Here is a 16,157-nt window from a genome sequence, read left to right on the forward strand (position 1 = left end):
GCTTGACTTATTCTGAATAATGTGTTATACTTGTATATAGTATGTTGATGTCACCTCTTTCGGGGAACCTTGTGTCAGGACGAAAACAAGTGTACAGTAGTTTCCTTATACCTCAGGGTGGTGCACAATTTTGTTTCTTCATGTGTTGCCATCCCCATAATAGATATAGACAACAGCAATTTGTCCATCCATCTGTCCATTTTTTTTTTACGGGTTGTGGGAGTCCAGCTTAAGCAGGAAAGCCCACACTTCCCTCTCCTTCCTCCATTTCTTCCGGGCGAGCCCAAGGCATTTCTGGTCAACCTACATTTTCTTGCAAGTCAAGTCAGAAGAGCTGTCTAAATCTGCATAGGGGCAAACTCGATTAATTTATCCAGGAGCAAGGCTATAGATTTGGGCCTGAGTCTCAGGTCATCCGCTCCACTTTCAGCCATGAACCACTCCAGTAAGAGTTGATGATCGTAGCTTGATAAAGTCAACACAACTACATCATCTGCAAAAAGCAAACACACAATACTGATGCCGGTGAACCGGACACTTACAAGGCCTCAAATTGCCAGTGAGTCAAGTCAAGTTAAGTACAACTTTATTGTCAAATGTGTTGTATGTGCAGCATACAGCAGAGATGAAATTTCCTCCCTCTTAAACAGACAACAAGACAACAAGAGGAGCCGCTGAGGGTGCCCGCACGGCCATCAAAAGAACACTTAACATAGAATGACAAAACAATACAACACAGCCATCATTGTCAACTTATCCAACTTACTGTTGACAATGCAGACCTCGACCGGTCATACAGGGACATATGGGCCCATATCAGTGAATCCAGGACCATATACTCCTGTTGCATGCCACCCTAGGACACACTGTGGAATTCGCCCACTGTTCTATGGCCAGGACGAAAACCACACGGCTCTTCCTGACTCTATTATTTGACTTCCTACCCACAGTCTGCAAAACCCCTGAACAGACAACACCTGCACGGAGGATAAAGAGTGTGGTCCCCTTATATTAAGAGTAAGTCAAAAAGGTGAGCTATCATTCCGGGAGGCTTATCCAGAGGCAACATCCTCAATGTCGGTGCGATGTTGCAGAGGCATGTCAACCAGAAAAAAAAGGTCACAATAAAGTTTTCCAGTTTGTACGAAAACAATTCTGTTACAACTACCTCTCTGCATGACAATATTTTGCATGCCCGCGCACACACAGTCCCGAAGAAAAATCACCAATATTGTAAATGAGTCTGGTTGTGGTCAACAATAAACCAGGTTTGAGGCAAGCAAAGGCCAGCAAGAAGACTGCATTTTTGAAGTTTGATGCAGGGAAACTCTTCATGCTGTTGCACCTTGAGCCAACTGAACCGCCCGATCAAGCGTTAATATGGTTTAGAATAAAACCACAGAAGCTAAAATGCTCTCATTAAGAAAACCTGATAAATGATAAATCAAATCCATCGCTTTTAGCAGCAAGCTTATTGAAACGCATGCACACCGGATATTCGGAGTGCTCACGTTGATCCGTGAGTGCAGAGTGCATCAAATGAAGTTAGTCTGGTAAATGGAGATGACAGTGAGACACATTCAGTGCCATTATTTATGTGTCACCTAATGGTCTAAATGTCTGGGTGTGTAGATATTGTGCCTATAATAAAACTACATGGACAAAAGTACCAAAGTGCCCCCCCTTCCTGTCCCCCTCCCCCCACCCATTTTGCAGCTATAATTACAGCCAGCCATCCAAGATGCTGGAGTGTGTCCCTGGGACTTTTTGTCCATCCATCCAGAAGAACATATGTAAGGTCAGAGATCATTGATTTGGAGTGAGGCAGTCTGGCTCACAATTTCAAGTCTAGATCCTCTCAAAGGTATTGGATATGGTTGGCTCATGTTCTTCTCCACCAAAATGCCTTCATGAGAACAATCAGCCAAGGGCAAGCTATGGCTGCTCAGCCGAGGTGTGCATTTCCTGGGGGCCTGAAAGCATCAAGACAACAGCCCACGTAGCTCTGGCCTTCTCTAGCATACCATTCTGTCAATCCGCATTGGCACACAGCAGTAGAAGAACATCGGACTGACAGGAGCCTCTATCGCCTGTTAGAGCACGTCGACTCCAATCACACGCGGACATGTGCATGTCAGCCATGCCCGCAGACTCCGCCGACAGGCAAACACACATGAAGATGACACGCCATTGTTGTTTCTCAAACGTACAGATCCGATGAAGCACTGAGCTGTTTCCACTTGATCCTTCGCCTAAACGGTGCCATGCTTCCATACAATAGTTTGCAGCTAAGTATTTTTCACCCTTGAAGTTGTCGGTATGATAATGAAACCAAACGCATGATGGGGTTGGGGGAGAGCTCTGGTGTGCAGTTTATTCGAGCAGAAGCCCCACTTTGACATTTAACAACGTGCTATTACCTCATGTCATTGTCAGGTGTGAGTCATTCCTGCAAGGGAATCCTAAGACAAACATGTTTGCGGGGAATATGAAAAGAAAAATAAAAGGAAAGAAATTGCAATATGCTGGGCTTTCCTCTATGGCTCCCTATTCCTCTCTCTGTTATGGGTTTTTGAGAGGTCTTTGGGATGGAATTGAGCAAAATGACTGCAGGTTAGGATTTGGATGAGGACACTGTTTGGGCTGGCAAGAATCCTTCTTGACATTCACATTCACATTCTCAGTTGGGGTTTGTTTTGTTCTGGTGCTGAGACCATGAAAGCATCTTTGGGGGGCATCCACCTCCTCAGTCTGTCATTCTGCATAATCACTGCATTCTTTTCGCCATCTGATCCACCTGACAGCTCAGTGCCTCCAAGGCAGAGTGGGACTCGTGGCCCTGAGACTCCACCGTCTGGAACATTGATGTCTATGCCCACTTCATGCTGGTAGGTTTACTCATTTGGAGAAATTTCCTTTCATATTGATGGAAATTAAACAGCCACATACTCAAATGTGTGTGGTCGTGTACACATTGGGGGTACTGTATAAAGTTGATAAGCTACTCCTTTTTATCTTTTATTTTTTGAAATTATTTTTTTCTGCAATTTAGGGGTTTGCATGCTCGCCTCTCAGTTCTTAGGTTCGTGGTTCGAATCTCAACTCTGGCCTTCCTCTTGTGGAGTTTGCATGTTGTCCCCATGCTTTTGTATGTTTTAAACCACGCATGCAGAATAATTGGAAGACTAAGTTTTATATACTTTATGTGAGTGGTTTGTGTCCACTACGTCTCACCCAAAGTCATCTTAGACAGACTCCAGCTAAATGAGGACAGGAGCTATATGACATAGACGGATATGTGATTTTCTTAAAATTGTTTTTGTGCTGCCACATGGGGTAGCATGCTTAGCAAAGGTTTTTGATTTTATGTAGAACCATTTTACATTGTAATACAATGCACGTATGTACGTTTAAAAAAATCCTGCAATTTTAAGAAAAATGAAGAGCCATTACAGTACAGTACAGTATTTAATTTGTGCCTGTAGTTTAGTATATTAACCAAAAGGGGGCATCGTAGGAAAACTTTTCTCATCCATTTTCATTCTCGCCACAAAAGCAACTGGGAAGTAGGAGACATTGAAAAAAAGTAGTTAAAACTTACTTTAATGATTTGCAGCAGATGGGAAATGTGTATGGCCCACGCACCCTGTCCCAAAACATTTGTAGCAGTAATTAGCTATTTTGAATTATTTAAATAAAAGTAATCTAATATACACAGGTATATGTACATGTTTTTTGTTTCCATATCATTTATTTTACTTCATTTACTTCATTTTTATTTTACTTACTTCATATAATTAAATAACTGGTTAATTTATTCGTTGTAAATAGTCAAATAAAACATAAGCCAACCTTCAAACGCCCAATAGATATAAATATATATTTAGAACAATATCCATCCATTTTCTGATCCACTGAAAGCAGCTGTCTTCGGGCAGGAGGCGGGGTTCACCCTGAACTGGTTGCCAACCAATCGCAGGGCACACATAGACAAACAACCATTTGCGCTGGCACTCACATCAAGGGACAATTTAGAGCAGCACACTCCTTTTTGTCGCAGGCTACAGTGTAGTAACTGTTTCCCTTGGAGGGCCATTATGACTATGAAACCATATAAAGAAGACAAGAATAATTGTTTCTGCAACTGCTTTGGTTACTGTAATGAGGGTTTTGGTAACATGAAAATGCCTACAATATGTTATTTATTATGAGAATTTGAAATTTTGGTACAGATGTTAGGAAGCATCATGAAAGGTGACATGTTTGATTTTCTTTTGCGGGCAACATAAAATGATGCGACGGGTCAGATTTGGCCCCAGGGCCTTGAGTTTGACACCTGTGATTTAGTGTTTCATTAACCTACCATGCATGTATGTTTTGGAAAGTGGAAGGAAACCGCAATGCCTGGACAAACCCCATGCAGGCACAGGGAAAACTCCACACGGGAAGGCCGGAGCCGGATTCGAATCCTGCACCTCTGCACTGTGAGGCAGAAGTGCTAAGCAGTCGCCTACCGTGCCACCGAAATATAGACATATTCATATAAAATGTATTTATTGTAAAAACATCAAGCGTGGTCCTTCAGCACCAAGGTTTGTCCACCCTTTGATCAAACAGAAAGGCTGGAAGCCAAAGTCTCGCCGTCCAATGGAAACCCCTTCCTGTACCTTTAAGAGGCGGGTCCACAGTGGTGGAGGCGGAGTAAGGAGGCATTTCTCGTTCTGGCAAGTCTCTGTTTGATGGGAGGTGTTGCGCGTGCTGGTATACTGGACCCATGGCAACAATCATGGCAGGTGGGAGACACGTAGATGTCCACCATACATCGGTCGACAGAGTATATTGTACTTATAAAGCCTGAGTTGAGTTCGCTTTAAAATGGCATGTGCTTCTTTTGTGTCTAGAAGCCGAGACGCGCCAAAGGCTGCTGCGCACTGTCAAGAAAGAGGTGGGTGTTTTCAGCTAGCTACAAAAACAAAACACTTTTTTGGAGGGGGTGACAAGTGAAACAGAATCCGTTTTGAGATTCCAAATCCCCAAAACACGGTTGCACTCTGTCTGGTTTTTTCTTATGTCGTCTCCGTGACACCTGTAAATGTCGTGTTGGATGTTCCTCCTTCAAATCTGTGAAAGTGCAGCGTTTTTTTCCGTCTTCCGGGGCAGTCCTAACTATCATACGTATGTGTGTGTGTGTGTGCGTGCGTGTGTGTGTGCGTGCGTGCGTGCGTGCGTGTGCGTGCGTGCGTGCGTGCGAGCGTGCGAGCGCGAATGTGTGATGAACAGTGGAAACAAAAATGGAAGGTACTCATGTCAGCTTTGTCTCGCTTAAATATTGCAACTCATCATGTCACTTGACTGTGGTAACACATCACCAACTAGTTCGGTACCCGCATATGCGGATCACCACCATGTCATTTTCAATATTTATTTTTCAGGATTTTTTTCTTTTCTTTCCAAATTCCGCCCCTCGTTTTTCATCAGAAGCGTATAGTGAATGTTTATCAGTTTTTGAAGGGTTAAGCTATCTGCGTGCATCTGAAAATATTAAGATTAACATAACAAGTTTTTCAGACAATGATGCGACGAATAAAACAGGATTGAATCAGTTATGCTCACTGAACTGAAGTCTCTAATGGTGATGATTTTTATGTCACAATATGTGTGTGAAGAATCCCAGAGTTGAGCTCTTTGGTGCTGGAAGCGTTTCAAACAACAGTTCCATTATACAGGGTTCACACATCCGAAACAACAATTAAATGCAAGCATTGCAAAATGCTCCTCTTGAAACCACATGGCAATCAATTTGTGATGTGCAAACGGAGTGATTAAAAACAATTAAAGTGCTAATAAACCAACATCATGGACACAAGAGCAATGCAGCACACTGTGAAATAAGATCAGCCAATATCTGCTATAGGATGCCAAGAGATGCCTTCAATTGGTCAGACAGCTCTTTGGAATTGGAGGAAGATCCAAATTCATCTTTTTTCTCGAACATGACTGGGTCGTGTTGCTCATCGTAAGATGAAAATTCATCTGACTAAATAATGTCATCTTGGAATTTGGGGGTTGTGAGCATGATTGTAGCTGGACACATTTGTTTTTGTGTGAGTGAATGCTTGTGACGTGTTTATTTTTCGTCATATTTTAATCTTGCACTTAAATCAGGGACCAGTAAACTAAAATGCTAAAATGGGAATGTCAACAACATATATTTTCCAAGCTACTTTCCCATTAGCACAGTTGCGTGAATCGATTTGCACCATTTAGTTTAGGCAGGTCGGAAGATTGAAGCCGAAATGAATCACTGATGGGTCAAATGTTCAAGGTAGAATGAGTCCGCCGTCAAACGATTATGAATCACGAAATTGGAAATAGATGATAAACACAAAGGCTGAATGTCTAAAGGTCTGCAGCAGATTGTTATTGTGGCTTTAGGCTGAGCTGGGAGCTTCCCACTGTTTGTTCTGCTTAGGAGCTTGTCTCGTAACACGGGCGCTCTTTTAATCACCTTGTTACCATGGAGATTCCCAACACACACTGAGGTCCTTATCTGGTAAAGAAAAAAAAAATCAGAGCGAACAATTTTTACATTTTGTTGTACAGTCACAGAATAGTGAAAATGTTACCGCTTTGGTTTTGCTGTCTCGATTGCACTTGGCTGTGAACTGTTTTATGTATTACTTGCGTTTGCTCAGTAAATAAATGCACTTTATTTTCGACAAATTGTTTTAAGATTAAATCGAGGATGTTGTAAAAAGAGGAATGTGGAAAATGGAGTCTGACTAGTTTCCACGTAGGTCCTCTTATCAGTGATAACCAGACCCTTTCCAGGATGAACTCCATACTCACAAAACAAATGAACGACTGAACATAATATACACCCTCGCAATTCAATTAAAATCAAAACAAGAGCTGTGTGAAAAAAACCACACACATTGCGTTTATAACGAGAATAATGCTCAGTTATTTTCGACGCTTCCAAAGTGGTATTCGATGAATACCACTCTTTGCTTATTGTGGTTGTGTTTGCTGTGGTGTACAACTGCAGAGCATTAAAATGAGAGCTTTCTCATAGGGAGAGGCATTTTAAAGAAAATGTCTGTGCTCCGAACTGATTCCAGGGTCAGAGAGCAGAAAAATGCACTTCCCATCACTGGCGAAACATTCCGCTTTTGGCTTCAAACTCGGGCTGCTGCAAAACGTGAAGTTTGCTATTATGGTACTAACATGCTATTGCACTACACTTAATCCAATTTACTTTTTTTTTTTTTTTTTTTGCTTGAGTTGTGAGCAAAAAGTATGACCTTCACAACAAGCAGTTTATTGCCACTCCCAAGTGAAGTTTACTGTAAAACTAAACAGAAAGCAAAGAGAACCAGGCGCTGTGTTTGCCTCACCAAAGTTCGCCGTCTTCATGTTAATGCAAAACGCCATAGACGGGCTAACAAAACGAGCATCAACCTTTAAACAACTGCTCAATGATGTCCATACTGTATGTTTTTCGAAAGAACCCAACTGTGCCATTTTTCTTTTGTTTTTGTGAGGCTGCGAGCGATGAACGCAATTTCCATTCCACTCTATTCTCATTTAGTGACATGATTTAAGGCAGTGTTCGGAACTGCAGCCACAATACCGCAACCGGGGTTTTTTTTTTTTTGATTAATGGATTCATCTCTGTCTCAATTAAAGCTGAGCACGATTCTCTTTCTAAAGACTTACTGTTTGTCACTTGCATTGTCTTGTCTTTTTAATTAGCTGCGTGCGCGTGTTCTTGTTCTGTACACGTGTAGGCGTCGCCATATGCACGTGGTCCTCGTCCACCCGGTGATATGCCATCAGTCCACTCAAATGCACTGTCAAATAACATGGGCCATTATCTCGAGAGCACAGGATGTCTGAGGCAGCACAATCCACTCCTGGCACAAAAATCGGTTTGAATGAGACCTCTTATTTGCCGCAGCTTTCATATATAACCATTCTGTGTCACCGGGTGTTTGTGTTCTGTTGTGTGCACAGACACAACACGGCGCGTCTGCTGCGAAAGGAAAGAGGAAAAGAAAAGATGGAAGAATCGGTGAAGCGTGCTGATATCAGCACGTTTCGCTGTCTTCTGTTCAAAATGCTGTTAGTTAATCAGGAGTAGCTTGTAGACAATCAAACGATTGCACGGTTTCAGGTGGAAGCTTCTGCAGGGAAACAATCAAACGTTATTGTTGCCATGAATAGCGATGGCAGTTATTGCACTGAGGAAATGAAATGTATTCACGGGGTTGGTTTGGTCTGAATGTGATCTGATCTGGCTGTACTGGGAGAATAACAAAGGTGGTGGTTTCTAAAAGAACCGGGCTTAAATGTGTTCAGAATCAAAACTGAGTTACGAGCGGCTGCTGGTGCAATCTTCAGGGGAATGTTTGCTGCGATTCAAGATGCAGATGTGAATGATGGGAGCTTCTCTTTGAAATTAAACTGGGTCGAGGCCTCATATATTCTGAAAAAGGAAAGAAATGTCATGTCAAGACTGATGTTTGGCGCAAAGATTGCATTGTCAGCTATTCTCTGGCTGTGCTATGGTTGCATGGACTTAGAAAGTGGAATTCTGTCCACTGCCTCATAACATTATACTAAAGTAATAATTATTACTCTATTATCATGTCGATATGGTATTTCATTATGATGGACATCAGCAGTTGTCTGCATTAGGGAAGGGCATTTCACAACATTTCACTGATCAATCAAAAGTTACTTACCCATAAATTCCTTCACGTTTTTATTTTTTGTGGGGGGGGGGGGGCCAGGGGGGCGTCAAAGAATCTCTTGGGCCGTTCGGGACTCAGCGGCACAGTGGTATACAGTACTGGTTAGCGCGTTGGCCTCACAATGCAGAGGTACCGGGTTCGATTCCAGTATGGAGTTTGCATGTTGTGCCTGTGTGGGTTTTTTTTCCGGGTACTCCGGTTTGATCACATAACTGTATTCCAAAAACATGCATGGCAGATTATTGGAACACTCTAAATTGTCCCTCGGTGTGAGTGTGAACGTGAATGGTTATTTGTCTATGTGTGTCCTGCCATTGGCGAGTAACTGGTTCAGGGTGTCCCCCGCCTACTGCCCAAAGACAGCTGGGATAGGCTCCAGCACACCCCGCAACCCTTGTGAGAATAAGCGGATTAGAAAGTAGGTAGATGGATGTTCGGGACTCCTTTTCCAATGGCGGTATAATATAGAACAGAGTAATGCACACTCCATAGTTGACGTCATGTTCAACTTCAGGCCGCAAACGAGGGAGGACTGATTCAACAGCGTATCTTCTTGTGGTCGCCAATTACATACCCTCCAATTTACTACAATTTCCTCAAGATAAGATGAATCAACAATCGATTCCACACAATTGAAAGATTAGCTCACCGACTCATCGATTATTGTACCCATCGTCAGTTTTAATGAACAGCAGGGATGTGTCCTCTCCTCTTATTCAGCAGCGTGGAGGCCCGTGGTGGCCACCGAGACAATTAATAATGAAGATATTATGTTAATAGATGAACCTTCTGCTTTCTCGGCTCTGCTATTGCAGGAGTGAATTGGAATAGGCCGAAAATCCTTTATCACTCTGAGTGATGCCTTCCGGGTTCTCTGCATCGAGGAGCCTCATTTTACCAGGACGCTGAAACACGCATTCATCAAACTGTCACCGCTACGGCTACGGCTACGTTTACACGTTGTTCCCGGCAGTCATGGCAGCTACGTTTGCCCCAAATGTAGAGCGACGTGGGACTTTGGCCATTTGTTGTTGTTTTTTTTTTTTTTTTTTAATTTCTTCGCATTCAAGTCTTGCTGCTTCTGCTTACAGTCAACCATGGCACCCATGACGGTCAGTGGTTGGAGGGGCCCCGCTGAGTCCCATCAGCTGAAAAGTTTACCACAGATGCCAGTACGGGCCCTCTCATCCTGTCACAATCTGATGAAGTCACTCATGTTTGTCACGTTCTATCAAGGCTTTATATAGATGAAATGTGGACATCAGGCAACTTTAGAGCAGAATCCAATGATGCTCCCTTTCTGGGCCCGGCTCCGGAGAAGTGTGAGATGCACGGGAAGGTTTCCCGTAATACGCCTTGTGAACCTACGGTCAGGTTTAGTTGCGGGCACCCCGTTTGACTGCGATCGACTAGCTTTCTCATTTGCACCGTAACTGCCATGGCAAATGTTTAGACGCACAATCTCGCTGGGCATCCACGGCAATCACAGCATGTCCTAATTTGTCTATCACATCCCACTGCATTGTCTCATGACCGTCCCGTTTTGTTCACAGGGGCTGCCTCGAAATGAAAACATACTGTACATTGCTGTCTCTGTGAAGTTGGCTGCAAATAGAAACCGATGCATGACGGTGACATTTTAGTTGCAGTTATAACATCTCCATATTTTCTAGATTGATTCACTGCAATATCAAATGAGCACACATCGTTGACACCACTTAGCTCCACCTCCACTGAGATTATCATTTGAGGTACTGCTTTCATTTCGCGGCTCCCAGAGATGAATGAATGTCATTGACGTATGGTCCCCGGCAGAACGGTACTGCGTGGTGTGGTCGCCATAGCAACCCGCAGGCTGTCTGTGCTTGGACACTTTGCCGAAGGAATACATCTGAGACCTGATCACTAACCCAGATAAGACAGATGAGAAATAAAAATGACAGCTGCCAAAAGTCATGGGATCTCATCAGGCTGGTGAATTAATTATGGACATGTGTGTTGATGTGTGTGTTGAAGCAGGAATAATAGGTGTCGATGCTGAGGATATACTGTAGGTGTCATTGATCCGAATGTAACTTCTGTTTTATAGAAAGTCTTTCATGGGTAAAATGTTTAGTTGCATTTTGTTTTCCATTAAAAAAAATATTTTCAAAACAACGCGGGTCGTAAAGAGTAAAGTAAAGAGTGTTCATTTTACAAAATAGTTTATCACAACTATCTATCTGGAAAAGAGGATATTATGAAGGGAGGCTATTAAGAAAAGAGCAGGCACTTTAAAACCGAAAAGGTGCTCGGACAAATGTATCTGTCACATCCATTACCGGCTAATATGATCAACAAATATTGCTGCTAGCTTGGTGACTATGCCAGTCTGGAGAAGAGTGGAGACATATTTTCCATGAAGAAAAGTGTCCATTGCTTTGTTTATAATGAAATAACGTCATTAGATTGTGGTTAGTGATGAACATGTAGAAAATGGTGTTTTCATCATTAAACCATAAAAAAATGATTTCTCAGACAGAAAAAAAATCCCAACAGGAAGGAGTAAAAGGAAAGACTGCCCTACACAACCTTTTCACATGAAGCATATTTGCCTCGTAACATAGTCAGTCGTAAGAAATCAGAGCGTCAACTGGAATGCGGTAAAGAGACAAACAGTCCGCCAAATGTATAAACAAAGCTGAATTGATTCAGCAATGTTGACACGCAAACTTGTATGGCTTGTCCTTCGTCACCCGGATTGGCTGTCAATAAGGCTTGATGGTGACTTGATGACTTCGCTGATACCATCTGAATAAAAATAACTTACTTGACCGTTAGCTGGTATCAGGATCAAACATTGCAATGGCTTGTTAGAACTTTGGGCCTTAAAGTCTGAGTTATCGACCCTTGGAAGTTGAAAAAGATCGTAAGCCGTTGTGTGCCTCTTTGACAGAAAATCTGTAGGAGCAGCACCTCCAACTATGGCCAACCTCAAACGGTCTCCTACGAAGGCTGCATTTGAAGATGGCCTCAGATGACATGAAGCCACAGGCATCCGTAGCTGTCAGGATGATTCAAACTCCCAGTTGCTTTCCATAGCTAAAGCGATGTATGCCCTTAAAAAAATGCATAATGATCGGATACACTAGACTGCACAGCTTACGTCAGTTTTCATCAGTTTATAAGCCATGGGAAAAACTCCCAAGTGCCAGAATGAGCAGAATAATTTTGCCCGGAGAATGTGCCAAACAGAGTTCAGCTTGAATTAGCCTAGCTGCATTTTTTTCTGCTTCTACGATTTTCTATGAAATATGTAACAGATATTTACTTGAGTCAAATCTTGGAATGAAAGTCAAATCATCAAATAGAAAGTCGATTGAGATTCAAAGGCTTTCTTTCATCCTTGAATATAATTCTTCTCCTGAAATATGTAACAGATATTTACTTGAGTCAAATCTTGGAATGAAAGTCAAATTATCAAATAGAAAGTCAATTGAGATTCAAAGGCTTTCTTTCATCCTTGAATATAATTCTTCTCCTGTAAAATGCAACTGTCCAACAAGGGGATCTTTCATACATTCTTCTCATCGACACATTTCTCAAAACTTCTCACTGGCAGGATTAGTTGTGCTCTCAAGCGTCACACTCCAGCAGCGGTGATTCGCGAGTGCCCGTGGGGGTAACTTAAGCAGCGTATTTTGCTCTGAGATGATACAACAAACATGTACAATAAACATGATATTTGAATTTGTCTTTGTAAAGTATGCAAATGACTTCCATTTCTCCAAAAAGCGTCACGCAACTAAAACTGAATGTAAAATTAGCCGCAATCCGTGTTTATCCGTCTTTGGACACGTGTGAGTCTAAAATGTGAACTGGCCAGTGTGGGTCAGACTGGTTGTGGACAGACTCGTTTCGACAGGAAATTATAGATGTGCACGGCCACGACGACTGCGGAGTGACGCTCGGCCCGTGCAGTAGGACTTCGCCATGGCGATTGATTTATTCGGTCTTCTTAACTAGTGTTCCTTAGCTGTTGGCAGGAACGCAGGGATGGCTTAAGATCTCCATGACGACCAATTGCGAGTGTTACCTTCAGAGTGTGCGTATCTAACCTTGTTGTTTATTTTTATTCTTTTTTTTTTTTTTTTGCTAGCATGAAAAGATGTCTTTAATGCAACACAATCAATTGCTCCCGCCCAAGATAGAAAAGGGGATCGACGTAGAATAAAAACATGTCAATGCCAAACAAATTCCCCCTTTTATTTCCAAATGTCACACTTCGATTCCTCGGAAGGATCCTCTAGGTGAGAGATGGTGACTCATTCAGCCACTTAGCACTCATCCCACTCCATTTTTATTCCCTTTGATTTGTCAACAACAGGACCCCATTTGTCTACCTTCATTTTTTTTTTCAGGATATCCTTCAGATAATTCTGTAATATATTTATTTCTCGCTCATTCAACAATCCGTTTAGAGACTCTGCGCGTGCAGCTGTGGCATATTAATGAGTGAGTCATGCAGCATCTGCTCTGTCATTGACAGGTGAAGCAGATTATGGAGGAAGCGGTCACCAGGAAATTTGTTCATGAAGACAGCAGCCATATTGTTTCCCTTTGTGGTGAGTAAGCAAACACAGCGCTGGATAACACCTATGCTTATTTCGACAATGTGCACTGTGAACAACTCCCGCAACAGAAAAGCCATTCCATGCGTCTCCTGACTATACTGCTCACAAAATTAAATTTGATTGAAATGTATCATTACATTTCTAACACCTCAAGAGGGTGGGGGACTCTGCTTCTTGTTCAAGATAGATTGTATGAAAGACAACGGAAAGAAGCAACACACAGTATTACAGCTAAGAGTGTGCTAGCATAATTAGCATGAGCTGTATGGCAGCCCGTTTATTAATTCAGTACAAGTCACGCACAATTTGTTCCGGTATGCCAGTCGATGTCAGTTTATCTCCAGAGGGAATAATAGTCATAAAAATAATTAGTCTACCCAAAAGCACCCGATATAAATCATGAAGGGGCCCAAGAGTTACAGGAATGTTCCTAAGTAATAAAAGTCAACTATCAAGGGTACTAGAATAGGAGATGAAAGTAGCACCCGGTAATGTTAGAGTGATGTGATTTTTTTTTTTTTTTTTGGGGCACTTTATCCAATATGGCCATGGCTCTGTGATGTCAGTCGTGATCAACTTGTTTTCCTTTTTTTTACTATCACAAATATCTGGCATTAGACAGGCACAATAAACACTCCCAAGACTCCTCCATCCAAAATGGAACCGGCTCTTAATTAATGTTATTAATTACCTCAGAGATTACCACGCACTCATAGGTCACGTGGTTCCTGTGAAAAGATCTTGCTGTACTGGCTCCTGACAAAATCTATTTTGCTGAGACAAGATACCAGGAGATGGATTTGTAATGGGACATTTTCCACTTGTCTTCTTAGTATCTGTTAACAGTAGTCTAATAAAAATGTACATACTGTATTTATACCGCATAGAACCAAATATAAAGTAATACTAGTAAATACTATTAACAAATTAATAAAAAAACAAGAAAAGTACTTTTGATAGCAGGTTTCCCTATGTGTGAGTCTCTTTTAGAGACTGAAAAACTTACTGGAAAGTTTCTGCCAATAATAGTCTACATGAGTCAAGTGAATGGTTACACAAATTGTTTATTCATTAATCTGACATTTTTAGGGTAGTTGCTTCATATAAACGTGTCCATTAACACATCGTTTTAGCAATTGTGTTAGTGTGAAGCAACTGGCATTTGAAGTTCTTTTTATTTTTTTTTCAGCAATTGGTGCTTGTGAAGACTGCTATTATTTTAGTGTGTGAGAAACGCACTGCCCACGTGCAAGCCACACTTTGTCAGCTGTGTGGCTCAGACCAAATTTGTGGAGTTCACTTCATTAGTTTGTACTGACTGATATTTGTATGATAGCAAAAGGGTTCAACGTAAACACAAAATTAAAATCATGATAATAATTTTAAAAACAGTTAAAAAGTAGGGTGGAAACTTTATAACACCTCTCCAAAGATACAATTCTTACTCTTGTATGGGTGGATATCATTATACTGTGCAAGTGGTGATAATGTTGTGACTGTATCCAGATGCATTTTAATAAATGACACTATCAGAGAACAAGTTCATTTGTTTCACTCGTTCAAAGTTAAACTCCTATTAATGTAGATTCATTAAGACATAAGAATACGTTCCTACCATTTTTTTTCTATTTAAAAATTATTTGACTGCTTCTTGTGTCATATGCAAATTTCTTGAGATACTGTAATTTGGTTGTTTGTTGTATTAAAAAATGTGTAAAAATCTAAATCTTGAAATATTTCTAGCACATTATAACTCCAAGTGTGTGTGTGTGTGTGTGTGTGTGTGTGTGTGTATATATGGGTGGGGGGGTTATATAGTTGCTGGTAGCCTTCTGGGGTGGCATCATAAATAACAATTAAAAAATATAAATCCCAAGAAAGCTCAAAAAGCTGTCATAAGCATTTCTGACATCTGACTTTCAGTTGCATGATGATGATGGTAAAAGTTAATTTGTCAGATTCCCCAACAGATGTCAGAACGGTTACAACTGTTTCAACCTGCGGTCACTGTGACATTTAATTCAATTTAATCCTTATTCCACATCAATGAGCATGTTCACGCCTGGAGGAAAAAGCACTGGAGGACTGAGAGGAAATGAAATCAAATTGCTTGAAGGACAAACGCTTTTGTTGCAAATTGTTGTCAAAGAAGAGAATGCACATATCAAATCTTCAGTGCTTTTTGTGTGTGTGTGTGTGTGTGTGTGTGTGTGTGTGTGTGTGTGTGTGTGTGTGTGTGTGTGTGTGTGTGTGTGTGTGTGTGTGCGTGTGTGTGTGAATGCGAGAGAGCATGGTGCATTAGAATTTTTGCATTTCACATCCTATGAGGAAATGAACTTCAGTGTAGCTAAATGATGTTGCACATTCTTCCGAAATCCCGTTTCACAGTTTAGCGAGTGAAAAGTTATATAAATACGGTGTTGCGCACTCCACAGATTTTATTAAAATATGATTGAACGTCTCAGTTTACACAACGCTTCAGTGTGTTTAATATTTAATGTTGTCGGGTTTGTGTTTAATAGCGTATTCATGGGAGAGTGTCGTGGAGTTCCTTTGCTGTCAGTATAAACATTATCCTTTGAATCTTTTAAAAGCCAGGCCGGTCAGTCGGAGGAGAGTGTTTTCTTCCGACCGTCATTTATCTTAATGGACCCTCTCCATGCTCTGTTTTGTTGTCAGGCACCTTCCTCCTCGCATCCTCCCCCTCTCGCGCCATCTCGCCGTGGCTCTTGTTACCACCCTCTTTGGGTTGTGGTCCGTGTAGACTCGAATTGAGCAAATGGAGGAG

The 16,157-nt window shown here is 41.7% G+C and overlaps 1 protein-coding gene across 2 annotated transcripts in view; it reads left to right on the top strand.

The window, feature by feature from the left end:
* The first annotated feature begins 4,720 nt into the window (after positions 1-4,720).
* Positions 4,721-16,157, top strand: part of sgsm1a (small G protein signaling modulator 1a) — a 30,879-nt gene continuing 19,442 nt past the window's right edge. For both annotated transcript variants that reach the window (XM_086110948.1, XM_086110949.1), the window contains exons 1-3: positions 4,721-4,793; positions 4,902-4,945; positions 13,285-13,360. In XM_086110948.1, coding sequence (XP_085967074.1) covers positions 4,775-4,793; positions 4,902-4,945; positions 13,285-13,360 — 139 coding nt within the window. In that variant the 5' untranslated portion in view covers positions 4,721-4,774. The remainder of the gene's footprint in view (positions 4,794-4,901; positions 4,946-13,284; positions 13,361-16,157) is intronic.

The sequence above is a fragment of the Hippocampus guttulatus genome, chromosome 5 (assembly GCF_054856545.1).
Source record: "Hippocampus guttulatus isolate MCC_2025c chromosome 5, RoL_Hgut_1.0, whole genome shotgun sequence".
NCBI lineage: Eukaryota > Metazoa > Chordata > Actinopteri > Syngnathiformes > Syngnathidae > Hippocampus > Hippocampus guttulatus.